This window comes from Nerophis lumbriciformis, linkage group LG09, assembly GCF_033978685.3.
Source record: "Nerophis lumbriciformis linkage group LG09, RoL_Nlum_v2.1, whole genome shotgun sequence".
Lineage (NCBI taxonomy): Eukaryota > Metazoa > Chordata > Actinopteri > Syngnathiformes > Syngnathidae > Nerophis > Nerophis lumbriciformis.
In genome coordinates, this window is record NC_084556.2 from 42,534,989 (window position 1) to 42,549,929 (window position 14,941).

The 14,941-nt window shown below is 39.4% G+C and overlaps 1 protein-coding gene across 2 annotated transcripts in view; it reads right to left on the reverse strand.

Annotated features, from left to right (window-relative positions):
• Nucleotides 1-2,048: 2,048 nt before the first annotated feature.
• tspoap1 (TSPO associated protein 1) overlaps nucleotides 2,049-14,941 on the reverse strand; it is a 223,963-nt gene continuing 211,070 nt past the window's right edge. For both annotated transcript variants that reach the window (XM_061963136.2, XM_061963137.2), the window contains one exon: nucleotides 2,049-11,376. In XM_061963136.2, the coding sequence (XP_061819120.1) occupies nucleotides 11,092-11,376 (285 nt within the window). In that variant the 3' untranslated portion in view covers nucleotides 2,049-11,091. The remainder of the gene's footprint in view (nucleotides 11,377-14,941) is intronic.

Sequence of the window (14,941 nt, forward strand, 5' to 3'; positions counted from 1 at the left end):
AAATAGAACGAATTTTAGCGATATTACGGAGATGAAAGAAGGCCGTTTTAGTAACACTCTTAATGTGTGACTCAAAGGAGAGAGTTGGGTCGAAGATAATACCCAGATTCTTTACTGATTCGCCTTGTGTAATTGTTTGGTTGTCAAATGTTAAGGTGGTATTATTAAATAAATGTCGGTGTTTAGCAGGACCGATAATCAGCATTTCCGTTTTCTTGGCGTTGAGTTGCAAGAAGTTAGCGGACATCCATTGTTTAATTTCATTAAGACACGCCTCCAGCTGACTACAATCCGGCGTGTTGGTCAGCTTTAGGGGCATGTAGAGTTGGGTGTCATCAGCATAGCAATGAAAGCTAACACCGTATTTGCGTATGATGTCGCCTAGCGGCAGCATGTAAATACTAAAGAGTGCAGGGCCAAGAACCGAACCCTGAGGAACTCCGCACGTTACCTTAACATAGTCCGAGGTCACATTATTATGGGAGACGCATTGCATCCTGTCAGTAAGATAAGAGTTAAACCACGACAAAGCTAAGTCTGACATACCAATACGTGTTTTGATACGCTCTAATAAAATATTATGATCGACGGTATCGAAAGCAGCGCTAAGATCAAGAAGCAGCAACATAGATGACGCATCAGAATCCATCGTTAGCAGTAGATCATTAGTCATTTTTGCGAGGGCTGTCTCCGTAGAGTGATTTGCCCTGAAACCGGATTGAAAAGGTTCACAGAGATTGTTAGACACTAAGTGTTCATTTAGCTGCTGTGCGACAATTTTTTCGAGGATTTTCGAAATAAAGGGAAGGTGGGACACCGGTCGGTAGTTTACCATGAGGTCAGGATCAAGGTTAGGTCTTTTGAGCAGAGGATGAATAACCGCTTTCTTGAATGCTAGGGGAACAGTGCCAGAGGAAAGTGATAAGTTTATAATATTTAGCACTGATGGACCTAATAATACAAAAAGCTCCTTGATAAGTTTCCCAGGAAGTGGGTCAAGTAAACATGTTGTTTGTTTTATCCCACTTACACGCTGTAATAGTTCCTCTAATGTTATTTCATCAAAAAGAGAGAGACTATTTTGTATTGCAGTATCCGTCGTAGATACAGTTGTATCTGTGTTCATAGAACCCAGTTGTAGCTGGGATGCGTTGTCTTTAATCTCCTTTCTAATGAGTTCAATTTTCTTATTAAAGAAATTCATAAAGTCATCTGCCGAGTGGGTGGAGCTATTGGGAGGAGTCCCTTGTTGGGTTAGCGATGCTACTGTACTAAACAAAAATTTAGGGTCGTTTTTGTTGAGGCGGATGAGATTTGAGTAATATTTAGCTTTAGCTAAGGTAAGCATGCGTTTATACGATATTAAACTATCACTCCATGCTTGATGGAAAACCTCAAGCTTGGTCGCGCGCCATTTGCGTTCCAACTTTCTACATGATAATTTATGAGCTCTGGTTTCCTCTGTAAACCATGGGGTGCGCCTTTTAGGGGCCCTTTTTTGTTTTAGCGGTGCTATACTATCAATGGTTTTGCGCAGGGCATTGTCAAAGTTGTTAGTGAGGTTATCAATAGAGCCGACATAATTTGGGAATGGTGCCATTACCGAAGGCAGTAGGTCAGCAAGAGTCATCGTTGTGGCAGCATTAATGTTGCGGCTGCTATAGCAGTTATTATTATTATTAGTTTGTTGACAATGAGTCAGAACTTCGAATTTTATAAGGAAATGATCGGACATTACTTTAGTATACGGGAGTACCATAACTTTGGAGGTGGTGACACCCCTGACCAGCACTAGATCTATCGTATTGCCGTTGCGATGCGTAGGTTCATTTATTATTTGTGTAAGACCACAGCTATCAATTATAGTCTGGAGCGCCACGCACTGAGGGTCCGATGGGGTATTCATATGGATATTAAAGTCCCCCATTATGATTATATTGTCTGCGTACGTCACTAGATCAGCAACGAACTCTGAGAATTCATTAATAAAGTCCGAGTAGGGCCCTGGGGGGCGGTAGATAACAGCCATATCGAGAGGCAGCAGTGCGACAGACCTCATAGTAAGCACCTCAAACGATTTGTATTTATTATTTAGGTTAGGGGTAAGGTTAAAGTTTTCATTGTATATTAGTGCGACCCCCCCACCCCTTTTAAGGGGACGGGCAATATGCGCATTCGTATAGTTAGGAGGAGATGCCTCATTTAGCGCAAAAAATTCGTCTGGTTTGAGCCAGGTTTCGCTAAGACCAATGACGTTAAGATTGTTGTCTCTAATGACCTCATTAACTAATAACGTTTTGGGAGACAATGATCTTATGTTTAAAAAGCCCATATTATAAATATTGGGCTGTTTTGACGAGTTTTTGTTTAAATTATCCGTAGTAGAAATATTAATAATGTTGCGTTTATTATACGTAGTGCACTTTAAATAGTTTCGACCATATCTAGGAATTGATACGACGGGAATTTTCAGATTGTTTGCTTGATGCTGCGATAGACTGAACGCATCATGATTTGCCACCTCAGTAGAATGCATATCTACCTCTAACACATTCACAACAGAAAACACATTATGTGAGTTGTGTCTTATTCTAAGAGAATTGCTATGCGTACAGGAATTATCCAGCCTGGCGCTGGCTAGTTCTAGCTTAACTGACTCCTCACCCGGACTAGCAGGCTCTGTAATTGCCTGTGACCGGGCTTGCTCTAGTGTAGTTAGTCAAATGTGACTTAAACAGTAGTCTATATTCTTAGACAGGATGATGGCGCCTTCCTGGTTAGGGTGAAGGCCGTCCCTCATCAGCAAGCCTGGTTTGCCCCAGAAAGAGGGCCAATTATCAATAAACGTTAGTCCCTGTTGTCTACAGAAGCTAGCCAGCCACTTGTTAAGCGAGACTAATCTGCTATATCTCTCATCATTGCCTCTCGCAGGCAGGGGGCCAGAGACAATTACTCGATGCCTGGACATCTTTCTAGCGAGATCAAGAAGTCCTGGCTATGTTTCTCTTTGTAATCTCTGACTGTCTCATTCTAGTGTCATTGGAGCCAACGTGTACAACTATATTCGCATAACTAGTGGTGCGATTAGCCTGTCGTACGTGTTTACTAGGCCTGTTGCGAGTTAGCTCCCTAAGATTAGCCTCAATGTCAGGTGCTCGGGCCCCCGGGATGCACTTAATTGTGGCTGGTTTGCTAAGCTTTATGTTTCGGGTGATGGAGTCCCCTATGACTAAGGTGTGGTGCCCGGTAGACTGGGGTGTAGGACTAGCTAAAGAGCTAAATCTATTATGCGTCTCAACCGGTACACCGTAGCTTGTAGGCCGCTTAGGACTGCTACAGGCTGGGCTAGTTAGCTCGCTACAGCTAACGCTAGCAGATGTGTCCGCAACATCTAAAGTTACGAGATTACTCTGCTCTAACTGGCGGACACGGCCCTCTAGCAGAGCCAGCCTCTCCGTGAGTAAGGTGCAAGACGCGCAGGAAGCCATACTCACGGTGTTTTCTGTCACCGAGTGAAGTTCCTGCTGTCTTCCGAGAAGTCCTGGTCACGGTGTGCAGGAGTAGACTCCTTCTGACCGGCGCCCGGCGACGCCTTTCTCCGCGCTAGCTTCGTTAGCTTAGCAGCTAGCTGCTAGCTAGCTGCGGGAGGGGTGGAGAGACAGAGATCGGGTGATTTGCAAGTTAAATAGTACTACTAAATATGTTGAGAAAGTAATAAAGAAAGCTGCAAAACAATTTAAAAGCACACAAATAGAACGATACTTAGCTTTTTCGAAACAGCGAGCAGTCAGCGAGTAGTCACGCACGGTGAACCGGAACCGGAACCGGAACCGTGTTACTTTTAACACGGATTGTAGTTGTAGTATGTTACAGCTGTAGAGATGCACTTCTAATCATTTAGATTCTTCATAAGCGGCACTAGAGTACAAATATTAGCGTCATCAGCTCGCAGTTCAATGCAGAAGGATTTGCCGTGACTCCAAATATGTATACAAATATAGTGTTGATTTGAGTTTTCAACCACCTCTTGAATGAAATTTCATTAGTTCAAGGGTTTATTGTGTGGGCCGGGAGCCATTTTCATTTTGTATTGTCATTATGAATATATAATGAATTATTAAAGATATATATTATTCGATTTTATTACCCATAACACAAAGCTAAGATGTGAATGTTTTGTTCACGTAGCTTTGCATATGTTGACAACATTGGATTGGTTTTAAAATCAATGTACAAAAGGTTTCAAATCGCTTTCAATTTTTTTGTGTAAGTTTTGGACGTTAGGACACCCATTAATAATGTTGTGCATGCTGACTGACAATTGTAATTCTGTCATGTGTAAAATGCTTAGCCTCCAAAAAGTTGTAATATGACCGAACGCTTATTTAACTGGCGGCTAGGGCAAAGCAAACACATCAAAAAGCACAGTCATGGACCAATTTCAAACTCTTTTAACCTGAAAATCCTATCAAAATAGATAGCGACAGGAGATATATTTTGGAAAGTTGTGGTTTTACTGGTTTTGTACGAACATATCAGCAAACACTTTTAATTGGGTTGAAGATTAAACATTTTTGGAAAAATGTGCGATACAGACCAAAAAGTGCAATTTGTGAGCAAATGTTTGGGGGGGGGGGGGGGGGGGGGATGATAGAAGCGGTCTGTGCTGTAAGAGCGTGCAGAAGACGGAAGAGCAGAAAGACTGTTAGACCTCTTCCTGTGGTTACATCACGTGTTTGGAGAGGGTTCAAAAGGAGACAACTTCTTCTTCTCCGTTCACTTTTTCAGTTGGCCAGCGACATCTGCTAAGCTGTCGGACGAAAAACACCAAGGTAAAGTATGATAGACAACCTTGTCGGTGGATGCTAAAAATATTGTGACGATTATATTCTAAAGCTTTTTAAATGACTGGAATGTAGTGCCGGAATAGGAAGTTCGTCTCCAAATGCTTTTTAGATTGAAACTGTCAATAAAAGTGACTTTGTTGCTGTGGAACTGTTATTTCTGGTATGTTTGGTATAGTTTGAATACCAAACAATGAACTCGTTTTGTGATAGAACTTGTGAGGATGGAGAAAAGCTTACTCATGGCGGACAAAATGGCTTCCTCGAGATACCGTTTCCTCTGGCAGGCTTTTCTGAGGCAGAGACTTCTGTGGCGCTTCTTTTTCTGACTTGGGGGGTGGGAAATGATATATTCAGATTAGACAAACAAGCAGAGTAAATATGTTTTAAGAATAGTTGATTTGTGAATGGACATAGAAATGTGAAGAGACGTGAGACGACAGAAGGCGATTGGACATACAGTGCAGTCATCCATAAAGTAGAAAGCACTACTAAACTCCATGCCACAGTGTAGTGTTTCCTACTTTATGGATGAGTGTACTGGTGGCTTCAGGAACATGGCAGCCTCTCCCAGGAAGTCGATAAGATGGAGCGGCTTTTGTCTCGCTTGGCCACACAGAGCCCAGCGTGTTTCCAACCAGTTTACATGGACGCTGTGTGGCACCGAGCAACGCCTGCAAACCTGTCTTCCACTTTGTATCATTTCTTCTGCACTGCATGAAATAAATATCATCAGTTTTTAACACATTTGGTGGGCTTTTATTTTATGTGAAAATAGACATACTTTATTTGAAGTAAACAGCAACCATCACAGGACACCGTCAGGTTCCCCCCCATCAACAATGCATGGACAAATACATTACATATACTCTTTTTTTTTTTAATCATATGAAAAGATTTAAAAAAATTAATGCAGGGAGAGAATGAGTGTAATATATCCATTCAGTATATACAATAACTCCTACTTTACTTCCTCTCCATTGCATCACAACAACCTACAATTGACATTGTAGACCCAATAAAAATATAAATATGTAATAAATAAGGCCAAAGACGGGTATACCATTGGTATTCATGCAATCAATAAACATCCTGTAAACAACATAAGAAGACTATACGTCTTATTGTACTGTAAGGCTAAATACTACTTGATCTGTATATGAATGCTATGCATAGCAATACTAACTAAACAGCAGGTAGAGAATAGAGAAGAGTTGTGAATTCAAGGCTGTAAATTCCATAACAGGAAAAATATTTTTCGTAAAAAAATAAAACATAAATAGCTAATTTCAGCGTCAGCCTGTACAATACTGTACAACTAAAGTGTCCACACTTGCAACTCCCTTTTTAATCTTGGCATTGTCATGTTCCTTTGAGCAACACTAATGAGCAATGACAAGCTAAAAGCGAGGCAGACTAGATTCCTCTGCCTTGCAGCTCTCCTTCACAGTAAAAGTACCAATGGAGTTTGGCATTTTGTACATTTGATCACCTTTTAAAGCAAGGCTCTACAGCAGGGGTCACCAATGCGGTGCCCGCGGGCGCCAGGTAGCCCGTAAGGACCAGATGAGTCGCCCGCTGGCCTGTTCTAAAAATAGCTCAAATAGCAGCACTTACCAGTGAGCTGCCTCTATTTTTTAAATTGTATTTATTTACTAGCAAGCTGGTCTCGTTTTGCTCGACATTTTTAATTCTAAGAGAGACAAAATTCAAATAGAATTTGAAAATCCAAGAAAATATTTTAAAGACTTGGTCTTCACTTGTTTAAATAAATTCATTTATTTTTTTACTTTGCTTCTTAAAACTTTCAGAAAAACAATTTTAGAGAAAAAAAAAAAATACAACCTTAAAAATGATTTTAGGATTTTTAAACACATATACCTTTTTACCTTTTAAATTCCTTCCTCTTCTTTCCTGACAATTTAAATCAATGTTCAAGTATTTTTTTCATTTTATTGTAAAGAATAATAAATTAATTTTGATTTAATTCTTCATTTTAGCTTCTGTTTTTTCAACGAAGAATATTTGTGAAATATTTCTTCAAACTTATTATGATCAAAATTAAAAAAAATTATTCTGGCAAATCTAGAAAATCTGTAGAATCAAATTTAAATCTTATTTCAAAGTCTTTTGTTCTGGAAAATCTAGAAAAATAATTATTTGTCTTTGTTAGAAATATAGCTTGGTCCAATTTGTTATATATTCTAACAAAGTGCAGATTGGATTTTAACCTATTTAAAACATGTCATCAAAATTCAAAAATTAATCTTTATCAGGAAAAATGACTAATGATGTTGCATAAATTCTTTTTTTATTTTTTTCAAAAAGATTCGAATTAGCTATTTTTTCTCTTCTTTTTTTCGGTTGAATTTTAAAGAGTCGAAATTGAAGATAAACTATGTTTCAAAATTTAATTTTCATTTTTTTCGTGTTTTCTCCTCTTTTATAATTTCACAAGACTGTCTTAGAAGTGATCATTTGAAAATGTTCAATTTGAAAAATGTGCACTTAAAGAAAGTATAAAAATAAAGTGTTGCATTTTGATATTTATCTGTTTCTATATATATTTATTGTGAGAAATCATTAAGATGATCAGTGTTTCCACAAAGATAAATATCATTAATTATTAATAATAACACAGAGTTAAAGGTAAATTGAGCAAATTGGCTAATTCTGGCAATTTATTTAAGTGTGTATCAAACTGGTAGCCCTTCGCATTAATCAGTACCCAAGAAGTAGCTCTTGGTTTCAAAAAGGTTAGTGACCCCTGCTCTACAGGATGCTATGCTACAAGTAAAAACCTGAGTAGTTACAACAGTAATAGTGATAAATTTGCACATGCAATTCAATTGCACTGCTGGATGCTACACACAACATCCATAAAAGATACAATTGGATTGTATTGCGTTGCTATGGTATAGCTTCAAATATGTATGACAACATATAACGCAGGGGACAACTAAATGTTTAAATAGCGAAGCCAAAAGAAACAGCAGATACAACAGCAGCTGTTTTCAAAATTGTTAACCGTACAGCTGCAAAACAAAACAAAAGTACACTCCATTTTTTTTTTCTAGCAAGTGACCTTCCGAAATGCTAAAGCATTCAAGAAAACAAGTTCTCACAAGAAATCAGTATGGTCTTATTTGTCTTATTTTTCATTTGAACTGAAATATACACGAGTTAGCTGTGCTGCATTATAGCAAGGAAAGTTTGAGGTATGTTGGAAGTTTCCACTAACGTGTGTTGCGTTAATTTAAGAATGGGAGTCAGAATGAATGCATCAGTTTCAGTTTGCAAGCACTTTGTGTTGGTGGAAATCCCCACATGCTGCACTCTTTTTAGAAACAAAATAGGTTTGACATCTTGGGCTAAAAACACTGTTACTATTGAAATGAAGAATGCTCCTAAATAAACGAAATACATGATTTTTCCTATCTAATGTTACTTTTTGCAAAATGCTCATGAGAACAGCACCATGCATCCTATCGCATACTGCATTCAAAATAATTCGTATGCATCAATTAGGTCATGGGTAAATCTTAAAACATCAACAGTTCCTGTGTTAATATTTTAGGAAAGCATTTGCTTTGGGCACACACACGCGCGCCACACGCACACACACACACAATCTTGTATTGCATACCATCACTGTCTCTGGCAGCTTATGATGACTGCACTCAGTGTGACTAATATAACTTAATGCAAAGCCATCCAAAGTCACTCCACAAAGAGCCACGTACTTAAAAATCAAAGGATGCAGGAACCATTTAAATAATTTATATTTTGTAGATATGATAAAAAATAAATAAATAAATTGTTGTGAATCGAGAATCGATTCTGAATCAAATTGTTCCTCCTAAGAATTGAATCGAATTGTGTCCAAAGCTTCACAGCTCTAAGAAACATTGTTTCCTTCTTTATTGAATTTGGTTGTTTGCTACAGTATGTGTTCAACTCCAACCTAGAGAAGTGGATTGCACTTCGGCCTCGGCCCTCAGACCTGCTCTTAAGGTCACTGAGGTACGCAACCCCTTGACCATATTGAGCTAGGTATCCATCGGGGGGAAAACTAAATAATAAAAGTAAAATAAATAAAATAAAGTATCCATCATCCCCATTTTTCCATCATCCCCATTTTCTCAACCATCACAACGTTTATCTTAACTAGATGGCCTAATTTTTAAATTTAATTGAACCTTGGAAAGGACTTCACACACAATAGTCAACATTTACAAAACTGAAAAGTACAATAGTCTTATGAATAAAACAAAAACATTATTCTCAAATTAGTTTTCATTTTGTCAGCTGCATCATGCCTCAAAGTTTTTGTATTCTCAACTAAATTACAGAGAGAAATACACATTTTTTTGTACCTAATATTATTGGATTTCGTTTATGTCAACATTTTTGTCGACTACTTAGGGCTGTGTGTGTCGGTGTGGGCGCGGACTCACGGACCCTGAAACTGACAGCCGAGGAACAGCGATGAGGGAAGATGATACTTGTGTATTGTGTCCCTTTTTCAGCTGAATTCTCTGCAACTGCCGATAATTTTGTCATCCCTACCCTTGCGCTCTGCATGCAGAGGATGTGTAACTAAAAACTAACACTTTGTGCGTCATTCAATCAAACTGTAGTAACTTGCCACTTCACATTCTCAGTAATGAAAAAATACCACCGTTAGTAACAACGTTACATTGTAACACCGTTCTTACCAACACTGGTCACTGGTATATAACGTCATATGATTTTAATTTAGCTGTTATAAGGAGATACTTTCAGATACTTAGAAAATAAATACATTACCGTCTTTCCTTAAAGTGAACAAAACAGGAAAATAAATACATTACCGTCTTTCCTTAAAGTGAACAAAACAGAAATCTCATTTACAACTTTTACCACCTCAAAAAGAAACTAAACCACTCTGATAAACAAATAAATGCGGTAGAGATTTAATTGTTTGGTGAGGCCCTCAGTTCTGTGCTGTGAAAAACATCAAACCTGACTAAATAAAGGACGTGAAAGTCTTAAAGTTTCTTATATGAACCTGTGGAAAGATCATAACTTTTGGGAAAAAAAAGTGCTACACCTCTAGGGCGAGACTGTGCGTGTGTCCAAGTTCCACCCGGTCGACTGCAAGATACCACTGGCATGAGGCGCGCGATAGCATGTAAAGCTTCTTGTCTGACAGTGGCGCGTCCTGACAACCCCGTTCTGCCATGTAGAAACATCTTCCCAACACTATGAGGAAAATATTCTTGTGTGCAGAAAAAAAATATATAATAAGAGATGTGGGAGGTCAAAATATGGCCAGCTATGAGATCACACCAGCAAGCAGCGGTCGCTTTCTAGTGATAGCCAAAATTGTAAGCAGATAAGAATGATCCCTTACTTGGGGCGGTATAGCTTGATTGGTAAAGCGGCTGTGCCAGCAACTTCAGGGTTGCAGGTTAGATCCCGCTTCCGCCATCCAAGTCACTGACGTTGTGTCCTTGGGCAAGACACTTTACCCACCTGCTCCCAGTGCCACCCACGCTGGTTTAAAAATGTAACTTAGATATTGGGTTTCACAATGTAAAGCCCTTTGAGTCACTTGAGAAAAGCGCTATATAAATATAATTCACTTCACTTACTCTATAAAACAATTTGTCTTTAAAAATGAACGCATTAAATTATCCTCTAAACATACTCACACGGGTGCCTCAGCACGTACTTAACTCTGTCTCTCTTAATATCCGATGGTTTAATGTCAAATGAATTGACAGCCAGGATGATAATCAGATCAGACTTCTCCAACTTGAATCCTGGAATCTTGACTATACTGTACTGTAGAGGTATTCAAGTTCCAAGAGTATTTGCTGGAGTACTGCTTTGTATTGAAGAGACTACAAGGCAGGCCATTCTATTATAATGAATATTAAAGTCTAGGTTCTGCACTTTACTGTAAGTGTAGCCATAAGTGCGGTGTTCCATGCAGTTGCTGCGGGTCCAGTCCTGGCCTGTGGATTTCTCCAAAAATGAGAGAACCAGAAAGATAACTACAGATTATTAATGCCTGATTGAGTCATTAATATGGGCTTGCACAATTCTACAGTTAATCTACCATTTCCAGTTAAAGTATAAGTTTTAATATATATTGTACTTCTTAAATCTGATAGCCACTAATTGCACAGACTGAGATTAACAGTGAAGATGACGAAAGTGCTTAAAATGCAATCAAGACTCAAATTAGACATCATGCCTTTCATTCTTTCTTGCTGAATCCAAATCTTTTGAACAGTTTCTTGCCTTTGGAGAAAATTCCTCTTTTCTTCTTCTTGCCCTGTGTAGCGGAGTCAGTCTGCAGCTGGGGGGTTGGAGGAGAGGCCTGCACTGGAACCAGGTCTGATGTGGTTCTGCCAGGAAGTTGAAGATGGGGAAGTGGGTCTACGTGCGCTAGTCGATTCGGTAGGGCAGGTTCTGGTTGTAGATTAAAAGTGTCTTGGATTGAATAGAGATCCGGTTCCTGCGGTTCTGTGGATGAAGTTCTCTTCAGGAGGAAAAAAAATAATAATTTCAATAAAAGATTTGGTGACTTTTTATTTGTATCTGTATTTTCTAATACTAACTAATATTTGCTACTAAGAACATACAATGAGGGTAGGAACACATAATCAGTAAGGTATTCAAACAACTTCTGAGAGCTAAAAATGTGGATTGAGGATTTAAAGTAAGGAGCAAAGTGAGACTCCAGTGGAAGGAGGATGACAGTGAATGGGGGATGCTTGTGAGAACCACTGAGCTGCTCCAACACTTACAATCAAGTCTCAAAGTGCACAGTTCGTTTCTGTCTCTGCAAAAGGCCATGCAAAATAAAGCAGGAGGAAGAAAGAACAACACAATTAAAGAAACAGTGCAAACAGAGTAGTGAAAGACAGTAATTGTGGTTGGAAAAAAAGCATTCCCACAAAACATATGAATACAGTGGAGCCTGCTTATGTTGATGTCCTTCGCAGTGGCTGACTGACGTCCACACCTGTGTTAATATTTAAGAAAGGCATGTGGGTCCAGATCAGGTAATGTCATGTGGTTTGTGCAGCCCTTTGCAGCCCTGTAATTACGGGCCACGTAAAGAAATTTTGATTGAATGACTGATCATATTTTAGCTCATAGTTATCAACTGCAACTAGCTTATTGCTTCACATACTTGTAACATTGGCCAACGACTTAAAGCAAATGGTCGGTAATAAAAGATTTTGGTTTGTTGACATCATTTTGCGCCATTTGTGCATATTTTAATGTTATTATTTTGTATTGTTTTATTATTTTTTTCAATTATTTATTTATTTTATTTTATTCAACAGAGGTGTGGCAATATTTCCGTTCTATACCTTGACTACAATGACAATGAAGCAAATCTTAATTCTGGAAAAAATAAATGAATACAATGAATAAATAAAGAGATGCACTTTGTTAGTTGCTGTTGTAAAACCTGCCATCATTTTTTTTTAGTTATATCGCACTGAACAGAAAGTCACTGTGTGCATGCTTTACTGTCACTGTCACCAGGGACTTGGGACTCTTGTTGGCCTGAAGGACTTAAAAGTAGAAGTAGAAAATCTGTCATTTCATTTTTTTCCGTATCTGGAATGTTTTGCTGAAAATGTGTAAGTTTTTGTTTTGTAAAAAAGGTGTCTCTGGGATGCATACTTACAATGTTTCTTAAAGTGTCCTTATTTAAAAAATAAAAATAAACATGTTGACACAAACAGAACAGTCTTTAATAGAAATTACCTCTTTGGGTCTAAAATCTTATGTCCACACAAGCGGTTGACCATATCCCTGTAAGAACCCTTGTTGTAAAATTACAACGTTACCTTTAACCATCCTAAAAAACAATCTGTTATATTTTCTTATTTTTTTTACCACATTTACATAGTCTTTGGGTCCTATTGTTCAGTCTCACAATGCTATTGGATCGTACATTTGTTTATAAGTCACGCCTTCTGGCCATGAACTCACACAACCTCTCAAGGTTTCCTTCGTACAACATCTATTTGTTTCATCAGATTCAAGTAAGTAAAATGTATTTTATATATCTTTTTTGTTGTTATTACAATGTCTAGAGCATGTACACATGTAGTTTTTGTGGAACAGATGCATCAAATTTCATTTAGAGCTTGTTATATAATTGTTGCAATTATACAACATTGGGTGAATGTAGTAGTCAAATAGCTGGCTTGTTGCAGTGGGCTCAAACAGGTTGTATTCCCTCCACTACACCACTGCCTGAAGTATTTTCTCTATACATGGATAGTATACATTCTACCCTTGTGTTGTGTTCTGGTCAAATTTGACTGATTTAAAAGTTTTATCTCTACAAAATGTAGTTAATTGATCAGCCTGACCTAAAATTCCAAAACTTCAGTTCAGAATTCAGTTCTGGGGAAAGGAATTTTCCGGACTGTGTGGATGTAATGGGAGTATGCATGTTTTCCTTTTAGTATGATAATTAGAGCCATTAATCCATTTACATTGATGGAATTTGGACACTTTTGTCCAAAGCGACTTACCAGGCAGACAGTATTGTCTAACCTGAGCACTTGGTCCATTACCCAATTTATTCCTTCAGGTTATGTACTACAATATATAAAACACACACACATATATATATATATATATATATATATATATATATATATATATATATATATATATATATATATATATTAATTATATATATATATATATATATATATATATATATGTATATATATATATATATATATATATATACATGTTAATTAATTAATATTTTATTTTCAGAATGCCACCAGCAAGGAGAGAGCCGCAATACAGTGTGCAGGATGTTATTGATCGATCCATCCATCCATCTTCTTCCGCTTATCCGAGGTCGGGTCGCGGGGACAGCAGCCTAAGCAGGGAAGCCCAGGCTTCCCTCTCCCCAGCCACTTCGTCCAGCTCTTCCTGTGGGACCCCGAGGCGTTCCCAGGCCAGCCGGGAGACATAGTCTTCCCAAAGTGTCCTGGGTCTTCCCCGCGGCCTCCTACCGGTCAGACGTGCCCTAAACACCTCCCTAGGGAGGCGTTCGGGTGGCATCCTGACCAGATGCCCGAACCACCTCATCTGGCTCCTCTCGATGTGGAAGAGCAGCGGCTTTACTTTGAGCTCCCCCAGGATGGCAGAGCTTCTCACCCTATTTCTAAGGGAGAGCCCCGCCACCCGGCGGAGGAAACTCATTTTGGCCGCTTGTACCCGTGATCTTGTCCTTTCGGTCATAACCCAAAGCTCATGACCATAGGTAAGGATTGAGAGCTTTGCCTTCCGGCTCAGCTCCTTCTTCAACACAACGGATCGATACTGCGTCCGCATTACTGAAGACGCCGCACCGATCCGCCTGTCGATCTCACGATCCACTCTTCCCTCACTTGTGAACAAGACTCCGAGGTACTTGAACTCCTCCACTTGGGGCAAGATCTCCTCCCAAACCCGGAGATGGCACTCCACCCTTTTCCGGGCGAGAACCATGGACTCGGACTTGGAGGTGCTGATTCTCATCCCAGTCGCTTCACACTCAGCTGCGAACCGATCCAGTGAGAGCTGAAGATTCTGGCCAGATGAAGCCATCAGAACCACATCATCTGCAAAAAGCAGAGACCTAATCCTGCAGCCACCAAACCAGATCCCCTCAACGCCTTGACTGTGCCTAGAAATTCTGTCCATAAAAGTTATGAACAGAATCGGTGACAAAGGGCAGCCTTGGCGGAGTCCAACCCTCACCGGAAACGTGTCCGACTTACTGCCGGCAATGCGGACCAGGCTCTGGCACTGATCATACAGGGAGCGGACTGCCACAATCAGACAGTCCGATACCCCATACTCTCTGAGCACTCCCCACAGGACTTCCCGAGGGACACGGTCGAATGCCTTCTCCAAGTCCACAAAACACATGTACACTGGTTGAGCAAACTCCCATGCACCCTCAAGGACCCTGCCAAGAGTTTAGAGCTGGTCCACAGTTCCACGACCAGGACGAAAACCACACTGTTCCTCCTGAATCCGAGGTTCGACTATCCGGCGTAGCCTCCTCTCCA